Source organism: Podarcis gaigeae, assembly GCF_964106915.1.
Source record: "Podarcis gaigeae genome assembly, chromosome: 9".
Taxonomy (NCBI): domain Eukaryota; kingdom Metazoa; phylum Chordata; class Lepidosauria; order Squamata; family Lacertidae; genus Podarcis; species Podarcis gaigeae.
The window spans coordinates 64,908,447-64,931,798 of NC_139685.1; the positions used below are offsets into that span (position 1 = coordinate 64,908,447).

The 23,352-nt window shown below is 44.1% G+C and overlaps 2 protein-coding genes across 7 annotated transcripts in view; one reads left to right on the forward strand and one right to left on the reverse strand.

The window, feature by feature from the left end:
- Window positions 1-7,060, reverse strand: part of NUDT9 (nudix hydrolase 9) — an 18,717-nt gene extending 11,657 nt beyond the window's left edge. Inside the window, exons 1-3 of one of the 6 annotated variants that reach the window (XM_083756760.1) lie at window positions 6,977-7,060; window positions 6,665-6,751; window positions 1,454-1,690 (exon numbers count right to left, since the gene is read on the reverse strand). In XM_083756760.1, coding sequence (XP_083612886.1) covers window positions 1,454-1,650 — 197 coding nt within the window. In that variant the 5' untranslated portion in view covers window positions 1,651-1,690; window positions 6,665-6,751; window positions 6,977-7,060. Of the gene's footprint in view, window positions 1-1,453; window positions 1,691-4,244; window positions 4,566-5,152 lie in introns of all 6 variants that reach the window. The other 5 variants (XM_083756757.1, XM_083756756.1, XM_083756758.1 and 2 more) reach the window with 5 other exon arrangements.
- Window positions 7,061-9,855: 2,795 nt separating this feature from the next.
- On the forward strand, window positions 9,856-22,172 carry LOC310852809 (17-beta-hydroxysteroid dehydrogenase 13-like). The gene is made up of 7 exons (XM_083756863.1): window positions 9,856-10,110; window positions 15,190-15,297; window positions 15,531-15,662; window positions 17,624-17,730; window positions 18,921-19,058; window positions 21,625-21,741; window positions 21,918-22,172. The coding sequence occupies exons 1-7, from the start codon at window positions 9,901-9,903 to the stop codon at window positions 22,006-22,008; spliced, it is 903 nt and encodes a 300-aa protein (XP_083612989.1). The 5' UTR covers window positions 9,856-9,900; the 3' UTR covers window positions 22,009-22,172.
- Window positions 22,173-23,352: the final 1,180 nt, after the last annotated feature.

Sequence of the window (23,352 nt, forward strand, 5' to 3'; positions counted from 1 at the left end):
AGGGTTTTTGTTTTTTACAACTAAGTGGTCTATACATTTTATGAAACAAAATAAATAAAAGGTGGTAGTTTAAAGCTACCAGTGTGGTATAGCAGATGATGCTGGATGTGGACTCATGGCAACTGTTTAAATTCTCCCACAAGCATGCAATGATTTTTATGAACTTCTTAAAAAAATGTGTTTTCTACCTTCCAGAACCTCTGAAAAAGGGCATGACACAATAAATATGTACAATATCAAATGCATGATAAAATTAAAGAATGCATCCTTTACTTTTGCATTTGTTGATTGTGAATAAGCCCTACAAATTTATAAAGTGCTTAACTGGGCTACTGTTGGTAGCTTCTCCAATCCCACCACCCCATATCAAAATTAAACACTTTGGTTAATTTGTAGGATCTCAGCACAATTCCTCTGGAATTGTATTCATGCCTAGTAATACGTTTGCTATTACCAGACGAAATAAGATAAAGGAAGCACCTTATCCAAAGCTGCTGCTAGATTTAAGTTTAGCTGCTAGTCAACAGCTGGAAGGATTAAGTGGCAGTGCCAACTCACCAAGCAGAAGGGAGGGCTTCCCCCTTGAGCCTTCATTATTCCCTGCCACTCTCACCAAAGGTGTCATGGACTTTGAAGACACTGGAACTCAGGACGAAAGGGAAAAACGTCCTAAGAGGAAGGCACGTTTGGCAAAGTCTCACCATGATCAACTCCCACCCGGAAACCTATGTCCCCACTGTGGAGAGAGGTGTGGATCCAGAATAGCCCTCCACAGTCACTTACGGACTCACTGTTAAGACCGTGTTCATGGAAGACAATCTTACTCAGCTACGAGTGATTGCCAAAGAAAGAAGACGACGACTCCCTGCCACTGTCAGAAAGCATGTATGCATTAGCAAACCTTACATAAAATATTTGCTGCCCTTGATATAACTACAGTTAGAAGTGCAATGAACAGAGCTGGATTTTTACGTGTCAACGAGATTCCAAAATTTACCCTAAAATCTGTACAGCAAGCTATTTCCACAATGGTGAGCTTAAGCACTGCATATTCTAACTGCAGCATTTGTGGCTCCCTTAGTCCAAAATTTAAGTCCCATTTAAGTCTTGGGGTATAAATAACCTGAACTGGAACTGTATTATTGCTTGTTAGCTGCCCTGAGCCCGCCCTTGGCTAGGGAGGGTAGGGTATAAATAAAAATTATTATTATTATTATTATTATTATTATTATTATTATTATTATTATTCAGCAGCCTCCCTGGAGAACTTAATAACTGAACACAACTCCTCTTCCAACAGTTTGTCTCTTATAACTAAGAACGAAGGCAATTTATGCTCACATTCATAAATATTATGCCCACCATTTACTTTTAGTCAAGCAAAAGCTAAGTCATTCTCAAAAACAAGCCCTCCCCTTTTACTGCACCCCATTAGTCAACCAACAGTGCTCACCCAATTTCTGGATCTGCCCATTTAGGTCCTGCCAAAACAGATTGTGCTGTATATTCCACAGGGCTGTAATCCTCCCATTCAGTTGACCAATCCACCTTATCGTTGGGAACTCTGCTGCGCTCAATGTTTGATCCTGGATATGGGGAGGTCCTTGCTTTGTTATGCAAATTTTCTCTTGCATCTTTACAATTCAACATTTTAGCAGCCTTGCTGTGAAACCAACTTTCTGAAGATGGGCTGTAGAAAAATAGAAGGAGTTGCACACAAAGGGGAAAATAAACTTGATGTAATGCTGGGCGTTGCAGGATTGGGACATTTCATACATAGTAAATTGCATACAAACACCATCAATATCACAGCCATCCAGGAAAACTCCACATCTTGTGTGATTTAAGTGCTAAATAACCAACTGTTAAAAATGTGGGCAAGTGGGGAAAGTTCATCCTCCCCCAGGAGGATGGCCCAGTCTGTTGAAAATGAGATTCTTGATCTCAGGGTCATAGGCTCAAGGCCCAAATTGGGCAAAAGATTCCTGCATTGCAAGGGGGTTGGACTAGATGACCTTGCGGTCCCTTTCAACTCTGCAATTCTATGATTCTATGAAGGTGGAAATTTCCTTACACAAGCTGTTGACCTATCAACCAAACTGTAGTTTCATCACATTGTAAAAATAAAATATCAAGTATGGTGCTCATGGGTATTATAGGGGTGGCATGGTGAACATTTCTAATGCTCGTTGGTTCAAAGAGGGGGGAAGGTGGATGGGGACACTTTAGTAAATGACTTAAATCATTTGCAAAAAAAAACACACCAAAAACCAAAGACTATAAAGCAAGTACCCCCACCCAATATTCCTTAATAAATTATCAGGTTTTTTAAAAAAATGAAAATGAAGAACTAAAGTACATTTCTAGTTGTTTTAGTTAGGGAGATACATTTTTTTAAAGGCAATATTGCTTCCTCTGCTACTGAGCCATGAGTGAGTGATGATAGGATTGCAGCCAAACCACAGTCACTGAGAAATAAGGAGGTGGTATAAAAGCAGAGACATCACCTTGCCAACAAAGGTCCGTATAGTTAAAGCTATGGTTTTCCCAGTAGTGATGTATGGAAGTGAGACCTGGACCATAAAGAAGGCTGATCGCCGAAGAATTGATGCTTCTGAATTATGGTGTTGGAGGAGACTCTTGAGAGTCCCATGGACTGCAAGAAGAACAAACCTATCCATTCTGAAGGAAATCAGCCCTGAGTGGTGACTGGAAGGACAGATCTTGAAGCTGAGGCTCCAATACTTTGGCCACCTCATGAGAGGAGAAGACTCCCTGGAAAAACCCTGATGTTGGGAAAGATTGAGGGCACAAGGAGAAGGGGACGACAGAGGACGAGATGGTTAGACAGTGTTCTCGAAGCTACCAGCATGAGTTTGACCAAACTGCGGGAGGCAGTGGGAGACAGGAGTGCTTGGCATGCTCTGGTCCATGCGGTCACGAAGAGTCAGACATGACTAAACGACTAAACAACAACAAATGTGTATAAAGGTTAAAATGCACACCTAAGGGAAAACTCACCATCACCACTGTTACCGGAAAAATCCGAGGGCTCCCTTGGACAAAACAAAGACGCCAACCAGGATAACTTGGAGCAAAACAGCAGCCTGTAGGCTTGGCCTTTATTGAATTGTTGCAACAGGGTGTTCCCCTCACTTGCAGGAGAGAGGAAAGACCCAGAAGAATAGTGTGCAAGGTCTTATAAAAACTTGAAATTCCCCTCCTCTAGGTCGACCCCACCCCCAGAAACATCATGCATACATTACAGAAAGGAGGGGTTGAGGGAGGAGTTGGTGGTAACCTGAGTGTCTTGTCACCTGGCTGGTTCCTCCTTTCCCCCCTCCCCATGAGTCACTTCCAGGAGACAAAGGGGAGTTTGCAGTTTCCTGCCCCCAGAGGGAAGATCTGATCATTGTCCTTTGTTTCAGTCCATGCTGAATCCACTCCCATATGCAAGTTCTTTGTGATCTTGATTGTCTTCTGTCTGGGATCATCAGGGTTGGCATAACAACTGGGCAGGGCTCCTGTGGATGTGCTGAGATGGTGAAGGGATTATGGCTGACCAGAACCAAGCCACCCCCTTTTGATAGTCCTTGTCATATGGAATAAAATAAAAATGGAACAGTGCAAATCCGATGTATGGTTGATTTTTCTATAAATTTATAACAGAAGTGTGGCGTATGTAGTGTGTGAGTGTGAGTGTGTGTGAAGTTTGTACAAACTGGATGATGGGGGGGGGGGGGGTTTCCTGCTACACCACTAATGAACACTGAGTATGATCAGTAGCCATGGAACACTAAATGTTAGTTGGAAAAGAAAGTCAGCAAAGGACAATTAGGGACAGGGAGAGAGAGAATGGAGTATCTTGGAGGAAGGTGTGGTGGTTGGAAACCTGAATAAGAGCACTGCTTTTAGGAGGCGAGAATACACTGCAACGTTTTGTTGCAGGCTCCATTTCCGCTACGCAGTTGTTCCACCAAGAAGCAAACTTGCTCCCAGCTTTCAACATTCTAGCCAAGGAGCTTAAAGGCGCTATCTAGAATAACTCAGAATTCCTTATGCTTACATTTAAAATGTACAAAATTAAAATGCATTTTATTAATTTTCCATATCAAAAGTCGGCTGTGAAAACTATTAGGCTACCAGCATTATCATTCTGACATTATTCCCCACACATCTAGGAGCCCCTGCTCACTGATCTATGTAGAAAGCAGGAGTGTAATATTAGACCTTGGGACAAATACCTGTAGGCTAGATTACTGGCTGCTTGAAATAGTGGGTAGAAGTAAGTGCAGGAAGAAGACTTAGCAGCAACAGCAGTTAAAGTCACAGTGAGAGAAACTACGGTAACCGTCCGGGCCAGGAAACCCCTTGCCATCCCATGCAGTAAGCTCAAAGAGAAATGCCCACCAGTTGTGGAGCAACCTGGAAAGTCAGGAAACCAAATAGAAAACATCTTAGCATAGTATGTGTTGACCCTTCTCCATTCCCCGCAAGACAAACTGACAAGTCACTTCACAATTTATATTTTCTACAAATTATGGAGCAGAAGGCAGGAATTGTTGCTAATATTACATAAGACTCGCTACCTTTATTTTATGTAAGTTGCCATTCACTGTTAACAATTAAAGTAAAATTGCTCCCAAGATTCGGCTTGTGTAACCAAAGATAAAACACATTTTTGCATTTTAATCTCCACAAGTATCGGTTATTGCATTATTTATCTAGGACAAGCTATTTTGCAAAATATACCAACGTATGAAATGAAATAAGACTGCACTGCACTGTAGTGCGATCCTATTCTTATTTCCCCCGAAGGAGTAAGTCCCACTGAGTTCAATGGGATTTGCTTCCAAGACTGCATCTTGGGTTTTGTGGCAATTTAGGTAAACAATTCAGATTAGAAAGCACTGATTTAAATCCTTAACATTAGTCAACATTTTTCATTTACATATCACGGGGTTGGACTGTTGTCGTCCCCCCCCCCCCAAAAAAAAAATGCATTGCAGTTTTTAACGTAACTGTTAAATTGTGTTGATTTACAACTAGGCAGAACACATGCAATTATTTTAGTAGGAGTACATTATACCTATAGGCATTGAATTATACTGTGACATTTTCATACTGGGTACCAGGGCAAGAAACCTTCTGCTTTTAACAGTTGAAGAGGAGAGGACATTCTAGCAAGTTTAGCTTTTTCTGCACCTGCATTAAAAGCTGTATCTGGCAACATTATACATCTGGCATCATAACCAGCAAGGTGCAGGTGGCAATATTCTTCTACACATCACTGAGGGTTCAGAAACATTTTATTACAGGATAAAAGCCATAAACAAACAAGGCTGCTTTACTATATTCAGACAGACATGCTTTGACTAGCCAGTCAACAACTATTTGCATTTTTTTAAAGGATGTCTTATGTTTTTGCATTGTAAAACACCCTGATATTCAAAACATTGTAGCGTTCGAAGGATCCCAACTCCCCATGGTCATTTAATTGAGCCTCCTGCAATGCTGAAATCACAGCCAAAGAATCCCTGGTAGATTATGGTGGTCATCCAACCTCTTGTTTAAAAAAGCTCAATGGAGTTTTCCTAAGGGAAAGCTATTCCTAATGTTTAGCCAGAATCTCCCTTCTGGTGCATTTGAGTCCATATCATCATTACTACTATATATTTATTTATACTCCGCCTTTTCCCCTGACTGAAGGCAGCTTACAAATAAAAAATAAGAACAGCTAAAAACATAGGGGTTATTATTGTTGTTGTTATTATTAGGTGTTATAGAAACAGTTCTGTAAACAAATATCCATTGAAGTAACTATTGTTATATATTTATTTACGCCCCACCTTTTTCCTTGACTGAAGGCAGCTTACAAAAAAAAGAACAGTTAAAAACAGGATTTATAGAAACAGTTCTATAGACAAAATATCCATTGAAGTAATTATTGTTATATATTTATTTACGCCCCGCCTTTTTCCTTAACCTGAAGGCAGCTTACAAAAAAAAAGAACAGTTAAAAACATAGGATTATTATTATGTGTTATAGAAACAGTTCTATAAACAAAATATCCATTGAAGCAACTGTTGTTATATATTTATTTACGCCCCGCCTTTTTCCTTGACTGAAGGCAGCTTACAAAAAAAAAGTTAAAAACATAGCGATCATTATTATTACTGGGTGGTATAGAAACAGTTCTATAAACAGAATAAATATCCACTGAAGTAACAGCCGAGGCATAAATATGTTTTGTTGTTTTATCTTTTTTGCTCTGAGGTGTTCTATTCTGGTTTTTGTTTTACCATCAAACGGTGCATAGAAATCTTAGGGAAATATGAAATTCCCCACTCAGCCGTAAAAGCTCACGGGGCTGCCTCCTGTCAGGCGAGCCTACCTCGCAGGGTCGTCGTGGATTAAAACGAAGACTTTGCGCTTCAGAGGAAAGGGAAGGACAGATCAATGTGTGTTTAGATAAGAGCCGCGTAACATTTGTTCCGCATGTATAAGCGTCTCTGCATACATATTTCTAGAACCGAAATACAGATCGCATCTCATTTATTTTTGACATTCGCGTTATCTATATAGAAAAAAAGCGCGGGAACTGGCGCGGGGGGGGAGGGGACCGGCCTCCCCTCCCCCTCTCGCTCTCCCCTCAGCACTCACCCCCCGCAAAGCTTCCTCTCTTCGGCCCTTTTTTTCCTCCCAAGCCGCCTTTGCCCCCCGTCAGTCAAATCTCTGCCCCGTGATTGGCTGCGACGGGGACAAAAAAGAAAAACCGTCGCCGCCCTTACCCAATGGGCCAACGTCCTTGTGTCCTTCATCCCGCCTCCCTCCACCCCTCAGGGAAATGAAGCCGGGGGGATTAGCGGCGCCTCGTTCGCCCCGCCTACTCTGGGTGGTCGATAGGGCAGCGCAGGTGGCGATGTGTTGACGTCGCCTGTCACCTTTCCTCGAAAGAAAAAAAAAAGCAACTACGTCACACGTCGCCCGTATTCTGATTGGGTTTCAGATGAAGGAGAGGCGTCAGGCCTTTCCCACTGCCCCCTCGCCTTTCCACACATAGAGGTAGAAGTATAGACATATAGAGGTAGAAGTATAGACTCACACACCATCCAAGAGGTTGCGAATAAGCAATAAATTAATAGGAAACCTCATAGGTCGGATCCTATGGAGGTTTCCCTACATTGCAGGGGGTTGGACTAGATATCCCTGTGGATCTCTTCCCGCTCTACAAAGACCCGAGAACGGTCTGCCAAAAATTCATGTTTTGCGCCGCTCTATGTTTTCCTACCTCTATGGTCCCTGTGACGAACGTGGCAAATCCTCTTAAAGGGATATCGCCCCAGGTCCAGTTCACAGAAAATTGACACCACAGAGATAGGCAGCGGTAGAGTTACAAGCAAAGGTGTCCGTGCTGACCAATGAGGAACATTAGAATCATAGCATTGTTGGAAGGGTACCCAGGGTCATCTAGTCCAACCCCCTGCAATGCAGGAATTATATAAAATGCATTCAAAAATCTTGCCCATAATTACCATAAAAACAGCATGGCGCCAACCCTTTCCTTAAAACCAGTTAGTTCTCAAAAGCCTGTTGGAACAAGAAAGTCTAAGGAGGGAGTTCTGAACTAGGAGCAGCCACCAAGAAGGCCCTGTCCTACATCTCTACCAAGCATGCCTGGGAGGGTGGTGCTGGGACCAGGAGAAGGGATAGGAGCGTAGTAACATGACTGGGGTTAGGGTGCTTTAACACTTGGTTGTTCCCTGCACTGATTCCTGCATTTCAAGGGTCTGGGCTAGATGACTCTCAGGATTCCTTCCAACTCTATGGTTCTATCATGCTAGAATCGAGAATTTTACTTAAGGCTTTCACTTTAAACCTGCTTCTAATCAACTGGCTATTTGTTCTGCTAAGCCAGTAAAACATTTCCAGATGCTTTCTAGGATCTTTTCCTACCCTTGAGGGAAATTATCCTAACCACCCAGCTCATCCCTTAGCCAAGCCCTACCCAAACCCTCTTTCTGACAGCTGATCTGGCAGGTTCTGTCTTTTAACTCTCCACTCCCTCCTGATCCGTCAACCCTGATGGGATGCAGCATCTCCAGGGGGGTAACCCTAGCTCTCTGTCTGTCACTGGACCTGCAGAGAGCATTTTAAACAGCTTGATTCTGTCTCCCAGCCCTCATTTTTAAAGGTCCTTTCTCAAATTGAGTTGCTCCACTGTGCAACACGCTGCTCCTGTTAACGGGAAAATCCGAGGGCTCCCTTGGACAAAAACAAAGACACCAACCAGGATAACTTGGAGCAAGACAGCAGCTTGTAGGCTTGGCCTTTATTGAACTGTTGCAACAGGGTGCTCCCCTCACTTGCAGGAGAGAGGACCCAGAAAAATGGTGTGCCAGGTCTTATAAAGACTTTTGAAATTGCCACCCTGCAGATCAAGACCACCCCCAGAAACATCATACATACATCACAGAAAGGAGGGGTTGAGGGAGGAGTTGTGGTGGTAACCTGAGTGTCCTGTCACCTGGCTGGTTCCCCCTTTCCCCCTCCCCATGAGTACTTTCCAGGTGACAGAGGGGAGTTTGCAGTTTCCTGCCCCCAGAGGGAAGAGCTGATTATTGTCCTTTGTTCCAGTCTGTGCTGAATCCACTCCCATATGCAAGTTCTTTGTGATCTTGATGGTCTTCTGTCTGGGACCATCAGGGTTGGCATAGCAACTGGGCAGGGCTCCTGTGGATGTGCTGGTATGCTCAAGGGATTATGGCTGCCCTGTATCAAACCTTCCCCATTTTGTAGTCCTTCCTTCATGGAGTAAAATAAAAGTGGAACAGTGCAAATCCGATGTATGGTTGATTTTCTATGAATTTATAACAGAAGCGTAGCGTATGTAGTGTGTGAGTGTGTGTATGAAGTTTGTACAAACTGAATGATTGGGGGGGGGGGTCTTGCTACACTCCCAAAACTGCAGCAGGTCAGAGAGCTTTAATGGGGGAGAGAGTCCTCTAGCAAGAAATATATTATATATATTATATATATATATATATATATATATTTGCTTTCGTAGATTTGTATTTGTATATTTGATTTCGTAGATATGTATATATATATATATATATATACACCCACACCCATAATTTTCAAAGTAATTTGTATGTTGAAAAGTGTTGCAGAACTGCAAATATTTCTGCAACTTTTGAGATGACATTGTTAAAAAGTTTTTTTTTATATATAAAAAAACCAACAACAGTGGCATGGTGAACACAAGTGAGTGAAAGTGAGACAAATATAAAGAGGATTTCTGCCTCTGTACACCAAGGTTCAAAGTCAGTCACTATTTCTCAGCCTAGCCTACTTCACAGTGTTGTTGTGAGAGGAAACTGAGGAAAGGGAGAACCATGTACTGTACGGTGCCTTGAGCTCCCTGGAGGACAAATGAGATAGGAAGGAATTGAGTTTCTACTGAAATGAGGCTGCATTTTAATATTGTATTTTAATCTGGTTTTTAAGTTGTATTTTAATCAATTGTTTTTATCCCTGGTGTTAGCCGCCCTGAGCCCGGTCCTGGCTGGGGAGGGCGGGGTATAAATAATTTTTTTTATTATTATTACACAACTAAATATAAAGCCCACAAACAACTAAGATCTGTCACCATCTGCAATCTACATTTATGAGCAGGTTTGCTTACAATAGTGTGCAATATATAATCACATAGGTTAATTGCTAATATAGAAATTGCATCCTTCTAAGCAGCTGGGTGTGGGTTCCCTGCCCACACCCCCTTGTTCATCACCATTAAATACACACACACGAAAAAAAACTTAGTAAATGAATAGCCTGTTGTATTACAAAGTCCTCCCAGCTGTCAGCTAAGTCACAGACGAGGAGGAGGAATTAAAATGAATCTCATACTGGAACTCCTGTGGCTCGTAGGCATTATAATCTATTCGTACCTGGAAGCTTGTGTGAAACTTTTTATTCCTGCGAAAAGAAAATCTGTCAGTGGTGAGATTGTGCTTATCACTGGAGCGGGACACGGCATCGGAAGACTCACTGCCTATGAATTTGCCAAACGGCGGAGCAAACTGGTGCTCTGGGATCTAAACAAGGTACAAAAGAGCTCCCCCTTTGAAACCCTATAACGAATGGGAATGGTAAATGCTGGTGTGTGTGGAAATAATGGCTAGCAGGTTTCCTGGGTTCTTAGAATCATTTGCAGTCAGTCCTACTCATGTTTTCCTGGAAAGAAACTCCATTGACTTCAGTGGGATGTACTGTGCTCCTTCATTAAGTCCGTTTGCCTTTCTGCGGCAGGCAGATTTGCGGGCAGGCCATGGGGATGATCCCAGGATTGGTGTAGGCAGGCTGGATCGTCCCCTGGCACCCTTTTGACAGGTAAGGATATCCTGTTAAAAGGATCCGGAAGGGATGGCTCCTGTCTGACGTTGTTGTAAATAAAAATATGCCCTTTTCCCTTATGGGGTATCCAAGAGCCCATATAGAGTCCTTACATAGGTTCCCTATTGGTAGGAGAAAATAACAGAGGCCAACCAGAGAATATTGAGAAGCAAAGCAGCTAGTAAGCTTGATCTTTATTGATCTGTTGCAACAGGGTGCTCCCCTCACACGCAGGAGAGAACAATGGCCTGCAAGGCCTTATAAAGACTATTGAAATTGCCACCCTGTAGATCAAGACCACCCCCAGAACATTATGCATACATCACCTAAGACCACCCCTCAGATACATCCCACCTACATCACAGAAATTTAAATGTTGTTTTTCTCTTGTCCTTGTTTATCTCCTGTCTGGCAGGTTACTTGATTGGATTTCCTGGGGAGCCTGGCCATTCTTTTGTAGTGGTAAAATACTTATTTCCTGAGCCAGGTCACAGGCTCACACCTTGTATCTTAAATGTGTCCTTAAGACAGGATTTGTGAGGAAAGAGACAATGGGGAGACTTTTCCATTTTGACCATGCAGAGAAACATTTGCTCAGTTTAGGAATCAAAATGGTTCCAGGTTGGCTTTCCTGTGCTGATCTATGTACGTGTGGTTATGAACGTTGCCATATATCTAAGACCATAAAATTCCTATCACATTATCCCCCCTTTGGAGCTAGAATTTTTCTTAAAATTTTTTGCCCCACAAATAATAACATCGTATGTTGTAAATGGATGCCTTTGTATAAATATATCATATAAAAATAACATATGTTGCATTCTGTTACTAAATTACTTGTGGCATTCTAGCTCTTGGGAGAAACATTTTCTCAATAGTGGCTATGCTTTACATTTAGCAGGAAGGTCCACTAATGACTGAAAAATGCAGTTGGTGTTTTGTCCTTCACCATTTTTGTGTGTTTCTCAGGTGTCAAGCTAGCTCTTCTGTGGTCTCGCACTGGCATAGTGCTACAGCAACACATCCTGTCTGTTGAATCCCCTCGGGGCTTTCATTTAACCATGTCGCCTGGCATTCACCATAGCTGCCACAGGTTTGGACATATCATGAGAGAGATGTCTTTGCCTTGGCCTTTCTATGGGATTTTATTTTAGGCTGTGGTCTTGCACTCATGGGAAGTTGCTCACTTGCACTTAAAGGACCAAAAAGCTAATTGCAGCCTGGATACACTTGCCCAATTCAAACTGAGTCCAATTTGAATTTGTATTGCCTCATGGTTCTCAACTCTTCAAACCAATCTTGTTAAAAGAAAACCATTCTTTAAAAGGGCACTTGTCCAAATAAGTCAATTTAACTCTATAATGGATCATTCCTGCTAAATAAAGGCATATACACTTTTCTTGTTATCTGGGCTTTCATGGATCCTGAAGCTTCTCCTTGGTAAAATGAGTTTTAGCACATTTTAAAATGGGTAGGGAAGGTTGGCATAGTGCCAGGTGGGACAATGAAATGTGGTTATAAATTGATCTAAACATTGGACTACACAATAGTGTGAGCTATTAGAACGCATAAAATGTATGAGAATCCTCCACTGGGGTATAAGGAATAAGACATTAAACATAAAAACAATTACACACAAAAATAGCCCCCCTTTTTTCCCCTCCTTCCTCTCTCTCTCTCTCTCTCTCTCTCTCTCTCTCTCTCTCTCTCTTTTAGCCTCTGTGCATGTGCAGAGTTCATGTCTCAGCAAACCTTATATACTATTGAAAATGTTGAATCCTTTGGCTAAATTAGAATTTGAATAAGGGAAGGGAAGGGTAAGGAGTAGATTTTAAAAATAGGGTTAGATTTTAAAACAAAAAAGAGAAACTCAGCAATTTAAGTATTCACCAAAGCTAGCAATTGCAGCCCAAGCAAAGGGACAATTGCTTCCTCTGGTTAGCCCCGCTGAACCTCCAGTTATTTCCAGACCCTGGGATCGATGGAAGACTGGCTATTCCTCCTGGCAAACTGCCTGGTGCGCGCTGGATAACCAGTCCTTCCTCGCTTCCAGAATCCGGGTAACCAAAAGTCCCTTCACAATGTCCAGATGGAGGCTAGGGCCTTTCCACTCCTCCAAAGGCAACCACTTGGGGGATGCCCTGATTTGACATGGGTCATAGGTTGGCTTCACCCTTGGAGATACTTCCAGCTGATGGGCTGGAGTGATATTTGCAGTAACTTACCTCAATGCCTATGGCCAAAACCTACACATCTGTAGCCAACAAAGTTGTGGCCCTATTTAATCCCATAAAACTAGAATAATATGTACTGTCTAGTTATTTATCCTTCCAAGAATGAAGCAGCCATGGGGCCTTGGCACGCAAATATGCCTAGGGCTGCACTCCGTGTTTGCTTATAATGGTAGCTTCTGATCTTTGTGTGGGAAGATGGAGTAAAATCTACAATGGCAGCTCTCAATACTCTTTTGCAACATTGGGCAGATTATTGTTGTTGTTGTTTTGTTATTATTTATTGAATTTACATACCGCCCTAGACCCAGAGGTCTCAGGACAGTTCACAGAAAAGATCAACATAAAAACCACAATATGTATAATCAGAATAAAAACAGCAACCCAATAACACACACACACACACACACACACACACACACACACACACACAAAAAGAGCCACATTTTAAAAGGGCATAGGATGTCAGTCAGATCAACCAAAGCTCTGGTTAAAAAGGAATGTTTTTGCCTGGTGCCTAAAGATGTATAATGAAGGCACCAGGTGAACTTCCCTGGGGAGAGCATTCTACAGACGGGGAGCCACTGCAGAGAAGGCCCCGTTCTCATGTTGCCACCCTCCGGACCTCTCGAGGAGGAGGCACATGAAGAAGGGCCTCAGGATAGATTCATATGGGAAAAGGTGGTCCTTGCCGTATTGTGGTCCTGAGATATTTCTTCGTAGCTCAACCATGCATCAGACACCTCCCTTTCTTTAACAAGAAGCACTGTGGGAAATAGATGATTTAAAAAGGCAAGTTGGGAGTTGAGCCACTTTTTCTTTTATGTCTTAAAATGGTTTGGATTTATGTTCACTATAAAGACTCTGACTCTGCAGATGCAGTGCTGGCAACAAAGCCCTCGTTCTCATTAGTAAAAAGGTTTGAAGGTGAAATATTTGAATACTACCCCCTTGTCAATTGGCAGACATGTTTTGAATAGAGTGAGAGGGGGAGCGAATTGGCAGATAATCAGAATTGTGTAGCTGGGTTTTTGTTTTCTTTTTCTCCTGTTGCAGATGACAGATAGGATATAAACACTACAAGTAAAAAAATAAAATAAAGCTACACGCTTGCCCCAGGCTGGTCTAGTTAGGCATGAGTGAGGCTTGTGGGAAACTAAAATGGAGGCTTGACAGACCCAGGTGCCTGGCAAGAGGCTGGGCCCATCTCTGCCATCCATGTGGGGATGGCCCATCCAAATGGAGCCTATTTCTATGTGCATTAGCCAAAACCCTAATCCGAAAACTGAGTGATCAATTCCTGGGTTTTATCGGAGTGGTCAAGCTATCCCCGCCTGGAGGACAGAGACAGGGCCAGTATACCAGCCCCTGCCATAGGTCTAAGTGGACCTTTGATGTAGGGCAGTATACAAATTTAATAATAATAATAATAATACAGTGGGACCTCAGGCTACATACGCTTCAGGTTACATACTCCGCTAACCCAGAAATAGTGCTTCAGGTTAAGAACTTTGCTTCAAGTTGAGAACAGAAATCATGCTCCAGCGGTGCGGCGGCAGCAGGAGGCCCCATTAGCTAAAGTGGTGCTTCAGGTTAAGAACAGTTTCAGGTTAAGTACGGACCTCCGGAACGAATTATGTACTTAACCCGAGGTACCACTCTAATAATAATAATATGCCCAAGATGGAAGGAGCCAGGTGTGATTTTTGTACTCTACGGCTAGTGGCAATGTGGGAGACCTCATGTGGGCAATGTGGGAGACCTCAATGTGGGCAATGTGGGAGACCTCTAAGCTCAGATGTGCATGGATGAAGTGTGGTCACTTGATACTAAAGGGAAAGCACTCTGAATATGCTCTTCTCTTTGCTATGTGGTGTATTCTGAGGTTGCGTATTTGGATAGGTTCTTGGGCTAAGACCCTGCTCTTAATAAACCAGAGGTGAGGAACCTGTGCCCCTCACAGCTGCCGTTGGACTCCAGTTCCTATCATCCCCAGATAGCTTGGCCAATGGCCAGGAATGATGGCAGTTGTTGATCTGGAAGGCCACAGGTTTCTTGGCCCCGTTTTAAACCTTTCCCTGCTGTATTTAGTTAACTTATGTAGTATTCCATATATACCACCTTCCCTCTGTGATGGCGTACCTCAGGGGTCAGCAAACCTTTTTAGCAGAGGGCTGGTCCACTGTCCCTCAGGCCTTGTGGGAGGGGGTCAGACTATATTTTGAAGGGGGGGGTATGAATGAATTCCTATGCCCCACAAATAACCCAGAGATGCGTTTTAAATAAAAGGACACATTCTACTCATGTAAAAACACACTGATTCCCGGACTGTCCGCGGGCTGGATTTAGAAGGCGATTGGGCCAGATCCGGCCCCCGGGCCTTAGTTTGCCTACCCATGGCGTACATGATTTTGCCCCTGAAAGGCAGTGACTGGCCCAAGGTCATTTCATGGGCTAAGTGGGACTTTGAATTCTGGTCTCCCAGATCCTAGCTAGACACTCAGTTATGTACGGAATGCAAGGAAATGAGCCATTTTTCTCCCTTTCTGCATGGCATAGCATGGCATTGAGGAAACAGCTGAAGAGTGCAGAAATCTGGGAGCCACAGTTCATGCCTCTGTTGTGGACTGCAGCGTCAGAGAGGAAATCTACAGTGCTGCAGAGAAGGTGAGATCTGTTTGTTTGTTTGTTTGTTTGTTTGTTTTTGTGTGTGCTCCCCCTTTCTCTCATCCCCCTCCCCTTTATGTTATATCCAGTCTGAAGAGCTCTGGCGTACTCAAAGGCTTCCTCACTATTTTGTGATATTTTGTTTAGTCCTATAATAAAAGTATTGCCTGCCTATGGATTCTGTGACTGTAAATCTAATCCTGGCTGCTCTTCTCGTTTGTCACATTTTAAAGGTGAAAAGAGACATAGGAGATGTCAGTATTTTAGTGAATAATGCCGGTGCGATAGCAACAGCAGATCTCCTTTCCACCCAGGACAAGCAAATACAGAAAACCTTTGAGGTCAACGTGCTCGCTCATCACTGGGTAAATATTGTTAAAAAAGGTAAAGGTACCCCTGCCCGTATGGGCCAGTCTTGACAGACTCTGGGGTTGTGCGCCCATCTCACTCAAGAGGCCAGGGGCCAGCGCTGTCCGGAGACACTTCCGGGTCACGTGGCCAGCGTGACAAAGCTGCATCTGGCGAGCCAGAGCCGCACACGAAACACCGTTTACCTTCCCGCTGGTAAGTGGTCCCTATTTATCTACTTGCACCCGGAGGTGCTTTCGAACTGCTAGGTTGGCAGGCGCTGGGACCGAGCAGCGGGAGCGCACCCCGCCACAGGGATTCGAACCGCCGACCTTTCGATCGGCAAGTCCTAGGCGCTGAGGCTTTAACCCACAGCGCCACCTGCGTCCCCCGACGCATTGTTAGGGTACTGCTAATCGGTGCTTTTTCTCTATTAAAAAAAATGTTTAAGGGTATTCTCATTGTCCTACTCATATTGAAATACTGCCCCTCAATGAGGCTAAACGTAGATTCACAAAATGTTTAGGGGTATGTTAACCCCTGCGTCCCCGCCCGAAAAAGCACTGCTGATAATAATAATAATAATAATAATAATAATAATAATAATAATAATATTGTTTATATCCCGCCCTCCCCGGCTAAAGCCGGGCTCAGAGCGGTGGCTAACAGCAAGTAAAAATAGCAGAGCGTACATAAAATCACACAGTCAATTAATTAAAATACATTCTAAAATCAGTTCAGAATCAAATTAATGGCTAGAGTTCTGTGAGGATTACAGAAGGAGACGGGGGGTCAGACTGTGCCTTGGCCAAAGGCCTGGTGGAACAGCTCCATCTTGCAAGCCCTGCGGAAAGATGTCAAGTCCCGCAGGGCCCTAGTTTCTTATGACAGAGTGTTCCACCAGATCAGGGCCAGGGCCGAAAAAGCCCTGGCTCTGGTCGAGGCCAACCTAATACATTAAAAAGTACTAATACACTGCAAAAGTTATACCTGATAATCCAAACTAAACCATGACTAATCCACTTATATCATTTACATGCTAAATATTATGGTTGATACACACTTTGCCATAACTTAAGCTGATTTCCAGGGAGGGAATCAATTTGTTTGGAGGCCACTGCTGAGCTGGTCGTCAAAATCATTAAGCTTACACCCCTTTTCCCAAAAGCAAACATATTTTCAAAAGCAAACTGTTTTAGGGGGAATGACTGTCTCCTCCACCCCAAAAAACCCTAGGCAGAAAATGCCTTGAAAGCAGGGCATGCAAGGAAGTAGCCATTGCCTGGATTTAAAATTCATTTTTCATAGACAGTTGGGATAGCTCAGCTGGTAGAGCACGAGACTCTTGATCTGAAGGTCTTTTCCAACTCTACAGTTCTATGATTCTATAAAGACCTTGGGCGATTAGCGTAGCTCCTATTTGGTCTTCATCACCCCTGAGGTTAATGTCATAGAGCATCTCCAGCAAAGTGAATGAACATGCTTCCTTCCTTTTCTTGCCATGTCAGATCCATAGCATCTGATGGTGGCGTGCCACTGCTGGTCAGCCCCAATGGGGAAGTTCTGTTTGAGGCACTCCATCAGGGTGTGACAAGGGTGCAGAAACTCACCATGGGCAAATGGCTGTGGATGAGCTTGCTCCTAGCTTAGAAACTGGGGCAGCTGATGGGATGTGGGAGTAAACCTGGACAGGTTTATTTATGGACGGAGTGAGTGAACTTATCTTCCAAGCTAGACTTGGAACTCTAGGTAAAGTGTGAATGTGGTTCATGAACTTGCATCCAGTGTGATTACGGGGTATTTGTGGGTCATTGAAATATTTGTTTGATGTCTGTTACATTTTTATTGAATATTTCACTTGTGATAATATGCTCTTTAGACCAAAAAGCAGCAAATAAACAAACAGTAATATAGCAAAAGGAAATACTAGATATGTGGGAATCTAACATTGTCTTCCCCCTTCTTTTCAAACTTCAAGACAACAAAAGCATTCCTGCCAGCAATGATGGCAAAGAACCATGGCCATATTGTCACTGTTGCATCAGCTGGTGGGCACCTGACAGTCCCTTTTCTGGTGTCTTATTGGTGAGTGTAATAGAAACATTTCTGTTCATACCAAAGAATGCTCCGATTAGTCTAGAACAAAATTGTTATGTCTTCAGTGGTCTGTGTTTGCCTGAGCTTGAGTCTGGACTAAGGATTCTCAGCCCCTGTGTTCTGATTGGATACATGATATCCAATTACAGGACATTTCAGGATTTGGGCCTCTGCCATTGGCCCTTAAACTCTGACTTATGATTCGCAGCTTGGAAGTTTAGACTGCCAATCACGTTGGGAGTGGGAGTGGCCCAGGCTTTCAGAAATGTATATAAGCAGTTGCTTTGCCCCTGTTGTCCAGTTCTGTAGTTCAATAAAGGTTCTTGCTGTTATCACTATGTCTTTCTTTGTGGGGGATATCCAACAAAGGCATATTCAGGGTAAACCCATGGAAATCAGTTTAAGAGTTGTGAAGAACTTTGGTCAATTATAAGTGATTTATTTTCTGTAAGTTTGTTACTAATTCTCTAGTATTATCTGTCTTAGCAATTCATTGATAGTGGCTATATTTTGAAAGCTTGCATGTTGCACATACATTGGGTAATGTATATCAATCTGCTACGGGGTCTAGTTCATGGTGTTAGTACAAATAGATAAGGTCCTTTACAGCTCAAGACCGGGTTACCTGAGAGACTGCCTTATCCGTTACACACCCAATCGATGTCTGTGGGAACATTTCTCTGGCAAGTTCCAAAGATCTCTACAGTAGCAGGGCTTTTAGTGTGACTGCCTCTGTTCTGTGGAATAGTATCCCTGTTGAGATGTCACAGGCATTGAGATATTCCTGCATTGCAGGGGGGCTGGACTAGATGGCATTTGGGGTCCCTTAAAACTCTTTGATTCTAGCACCCACAACTGGATACATTTTTCTTCTGAACGGTACAGAACACTGATCCAAATCCGTACTCAGAAGTCGGTCACACTGAATTCAGTAGGGTTTCTTGTCAAAAAGTATTTTCAGGACTTTCCCAGGTGGACAAATAGGTCTTTGCTACGAGTGTCACTTTTTTAGAAGTTGTATTAAATGTATCAGCTGTTTTTTGTGTGCTATTAACTTTATTTCCTGCTTTTATTGTCCAACATCTTGAAATGGTTGTGTAGACGGTGATTAGTAAATTAATAATAATAATAGCTAAGAAATGTTTTCAAAGATCTCCCAAATCTCCTCTTCCCCTTAGCTCAAGCAAGTTTGCTGCTGTTGGGTTTCACAAAAGTCTGACTCAAGAACTGTCTGCTTTGGGAAAGGATGGGATAAAAACTTCATGCCTTTGTCCAGTGTTTATTAACACTGGCTTTATTAAAAATCCAAGATCAAGGTATGTAATGAGAAGGGCTCTTTTCCTTTTTAAAAAATAAATCCCCTTTTGAAACAGCTGCTCCTGTTCAAGAAAAACATGAATAACAGTCTCCGGATTCATTGGAAAAAAATATGGTCACCATAGTCTACTGACATATCTGTTGGCTGAACAGATTCTTATTCTTCCACCACCACATGTAGTAGAACTTCCTCTGTCTCAGACTGCGCTGACTCCCCCCACCCCCACCCCTGGCTCCTGCCTCGCAGGTGGCATCAAACCCCATAAAATCACTGGTTCCTTCTCCTGGATCACTTTCCTGTCCCCTGCCTCCGTTCCACACTCTTCAGGGTCCTCTTCGTCACTGACATTATGGGATTAATTCCATGGGCTAGCAACAAAGGAAACCATTACAGTGCTCCTTGGGTTACATACACTTCAGGTTACAGACTCCGCTAACCCAGAAATAGTGCTTCAGGTTAAGAACTTTGCTTCAGGATGAGAACAGAAATCATGCTCTGGCGGCGTGGCGGCAGCGGGACGCCCCATTAGCTAAAGTGGTGCTTCAGGTTAAGAACAGTTTTGAAATATACTCAGAGTCGCAAAGTGATTTCATGCTCTTTATTCAGCTCATAGTGGTGGGGAGGAATGAATGAATGTCCCCTCAAAGTATCTGCTTTATATACATTATTTACACAATGGGCTGCACATGATTGGCTAATTCTGGAATTCTACTGTAAGCCAATCAGGTTGTGGATTCACTTCTATCTGGAGCATGATTGGGTGGTTCCTGCCAACCAGTCATATTGCTGCATTGTTCTAGGACCAATCAGACTGCTGCATTCTGAATCCTATTGTTCTAGGACCAATCAGACTGCTGCAATTTGGATCCTATTGTTCTAGGACCAATCAGACTGCTGCAGTTTGGATCCTATTCAACTCAGTACATAACACCCCTCCCCTCTAAGTTCCAGCCCTGCCCGGGAGGTCGCATTCATAGTCCTCGAGGTACGCCGGCGGCCTACGTGTGCGTTGTGGCCTGGGGTGTTCCCTGGTCCGGGGTTCAGGTTCTGGCTCGTGTTCCAAGGATGCTGGCTGTGATGGGCCTGTTTGGTCTGGCGCAACCGGCTCGCTCAGTCGTGGTTCTGGCTCCGGTGTCCTTTCGGCCTTGCAGGTCCTCTCTGTATTTACTGATTCAGCCTCTCCTGCTGCCCCCTCCTGCTCTATGGGCCTCACTGCCCCGCTGTTCCCTTGGGACTCCTCTGACCCTTCCTCCTCCTGGTTTTCTCCCGGGAATCGTCGCCGTATCTGGTCGCAGTGGCGGCGCCAGCATTGCCCCCCATTCGTTAGCACCTCGTACGACACGGGGCCAGTGACCCTGGTGACTGTGGCAAGTACCCATGCTGGGCCTGCCCCAAAATTCTTTGCGTACACTGGGTCCTGGGCCTTGAAGGTCCGGGGGTTCCTGCCTTCCCCCACCGCTACCTCATCCTGAGCTCTATCGGGGTGAAGGCGGTCCAATCTGATTGCAAGGCGCCGACCCATTAGTAGTTCAGCGGGGCTCCGGCCAGTTGTTGAGCTGGGGGTGCTGTGCTGTGCTAGGAGGAATGTGGCAAGGCGGTACTCCCAATCCCCTTGCGTCATGCGGCGAAGGGTGTCCTTGGTGGTCCGCACCATGCGTTCTGCTTGGCCATTGGTGGCAGGGTGGAATGGCGCCGAACGGATGTGGCGGATGGCGTTCTGCGCTGTGAAGGTTTGGAATTCTCCTGACGTAAATGCAGTCCCATTGTCTGAGACGAGAGTGTCAGGGAGCCCGTGGGTTGCAAACAGCCTGCGTAGTACCCGGATGGCTGCGGACGTAGAAGTGGACGGTACCAGTGCGACTTCCAGCCATTTGGTGTAGGAGTCCACCACTATGAAGAATGTTTTCCCCTGAAAGGGGCCAGCGAAGTCCACATGCAGGCGTGACCATGGTGCTCGGGCGGACTCCCAGGACTGGACTGGGGCCCTTGGGGGATCTGGGCGGGATTCTTGGCAGGCCTGGCAGTGTTTGACCCAGGCCTCTATCTCTCCGTCGATCCCTGGCCACCACACATAACTCCTGGCCAGGGCCTTCATTCTTACTACCCCTGGGTGTGTCTCATGTAGGGCTGTGAGGACCCTTTTGCGGAGGGGCTGGGGAACAACAACCCTGCTTCCCCATAACAGGCACCCCTTGTGGGCCGACAGTTCATGTTTGCGGGTTGTGTAGCCAGCGAATTCTGGCCCAGGACTGCTGCGGGCCATCCCCTCCACACCCAGACTGCTGCAATTTGGATCCTATTGTTCTAGGACCAATCAGACTGCTGCAGTTTGGATCCTATTCAACTCAGTACATAACAAGTTTCAGGTTAAGTATGGCCCTCCGGAACAAATTAAGTACTTAACCTGAGGTACCACTGTAGACTTTTGGAGGGATTGCAGAGAGTTAACAACATTTAAGAAACATTCTGGCAATTATTATAACAATGTTGCTACAGCTAATCTCAAATTGCCCCATATCCATGTTTCTGGCAACATTTTAGTGAGTGTTTTCCTTTAACCGCAGGTTGTCGCCTATTCTGGAGCCTGACATAGTTGCGAAGAAACTCATCAATGGAATTCTTTGCAATCAAAACATGATTTTCGTTCCTTCGTTTGTGAAAGTCCGCCTGCTCCTGGAAAGGTATGTGGGGTGCACGTAGGAAAGGAGCAATGAACTTCCGAGTTGTTATTTGGGTTAAAAACATGCCTTGTGGTCAAAACAACATCAACAAAAAGCAAGCAATCCAAGTACCTGGATCTAAAAGAATTCTGAGCTTCTGTGACGGTTGTAACTTGATGCTTCTATTTTCTTTGCAGAATCTTACCCGAGCGTGCCTTGGTGGCTTTGAACAAGTTCACAAACGTGAAATTCGATGCAGTTGTTGGAAGCAAGGGAAAAGAACATTAGATTAAGAGATGCCTTCACTTGGGGTGTATATGAATCCATTATTCAGGTGTCTGATTAATGCCAGACAATGAGTTAATTATGTAACACCTTGTCTGTAACCTGCAGATGGAATCCCCTGAACTTCCCACCCCAAATATATTAAAAGCACAGTATCTTGGCGTGTATATTGCTTCTTGGTATGTTGCAATCACGTACTTTCTTCCATTCTTTACGTTTATATGCCACCTTATGGGAGAAGCTCATCCATTAAGGCAGAGATGCAGCGAGGCAGCCCTAGAAGTTTCTTGCTGCTTTCGAGGATGAAGAGTGATGAGCTGGTAGCAAGTTTGTGACTGTGTGGGTGTACTGGCAGAGCCAGTTCCACTGGCGGTGTGCCTGTGCAGCTAACCCTTGCAGTTCCCTTGCCTCTCTCCCTTGCAGTAAGCAGCAGCAACACCACAGCCATACAATCATAGAATTATAGAATTGTAGAGGACCCTGATGCTGGGAAAGATGGAGGGCACAAGGAGAAGGGGACGACAGAGGGCGAGATGGTTGGATAGTGTTCTCGAAGCTACCAGCATGAGTTTGACCAAAGTGCGGGAGGCAGTGGAAGACAGAAGTGCCTGGCGTGCTCTGGTCCATGGGGTCACGAAGAGTTGGACACAACTAAACAACAAGAGGACCCTGAGGATCATCTAGTCCAACCCGCTGCAATGCAGCTGTCCTACACAGGGATTGAACCTGCAACCTTGGCGCTACCAGCACCAGCTGAGCTATCCAGGCTTTGCTATTGCCATGTCTCCACAAGGGCTGGGCGATATATCAATATATCATCCAAAACTGGTTTGAAATCCATATTGTGATACTGGTTTCATAATTTTTGACCTGGCAATATATTGTGAATCATGGTGTGTGTGTGTGTGTGTGTGTGTGTGTGTGTGTGTGTGTATACACTATGCAAAAACCACAATGTGGGGAAAACTGTGAAGCCAGCCAATGCCTCTACATAGCTCCATCCTTATTTCAGACATTGTGATATACAAGTCTATTGTGATGTTTGGCAGGTGATATATCATGATGTTGAAAACCAGATAGTGCCCAGCCCTACTGTTATACTCTACATAGTTCCCCCCTTATTTCACAAATCATGATATTTCTGTATATCAGATGTTTAGTTGGCAATGCCATATAATTAATTAAGCAATGGCAGGGCAATATTAACTTGACATGCAAGTAGAAAGTACGATTCACTGATAAAGGCAGTAATTACAGGGGCAATGACTGACGCCATGCTAATGGTAATACTAGTGGCAAAGGTTGGTTTCGATGGGAGAGAAACATCCAGGAATGGGTAAAATCAGC

Excerpts from the sequence above, each read along its gene's own strand:
- LOC310852809 (XM_083756863.1), top strand. The coding sequence starts at position 9,901 with ATGAATCTCATACTGGAACTCCTGTGGCTCGTAGGCATTATAATCTAT. Across the intron at positions 19,059-21,624 it reads ATTAAAAATCCAAGATCAAG|GTTGTCGCCTATTCTGGAGC; the intron begins GTATGTAATGAG and ends CTTTAACCGCAG. Across the intron at positions 21,742-21,917 it reads GTCCGCCTGCTCCTGGAAAG|AATCTTACCCGAGCGTGCCT; the intron begins GTATGTGGGGTG and ends TTTTCTTTGCAG.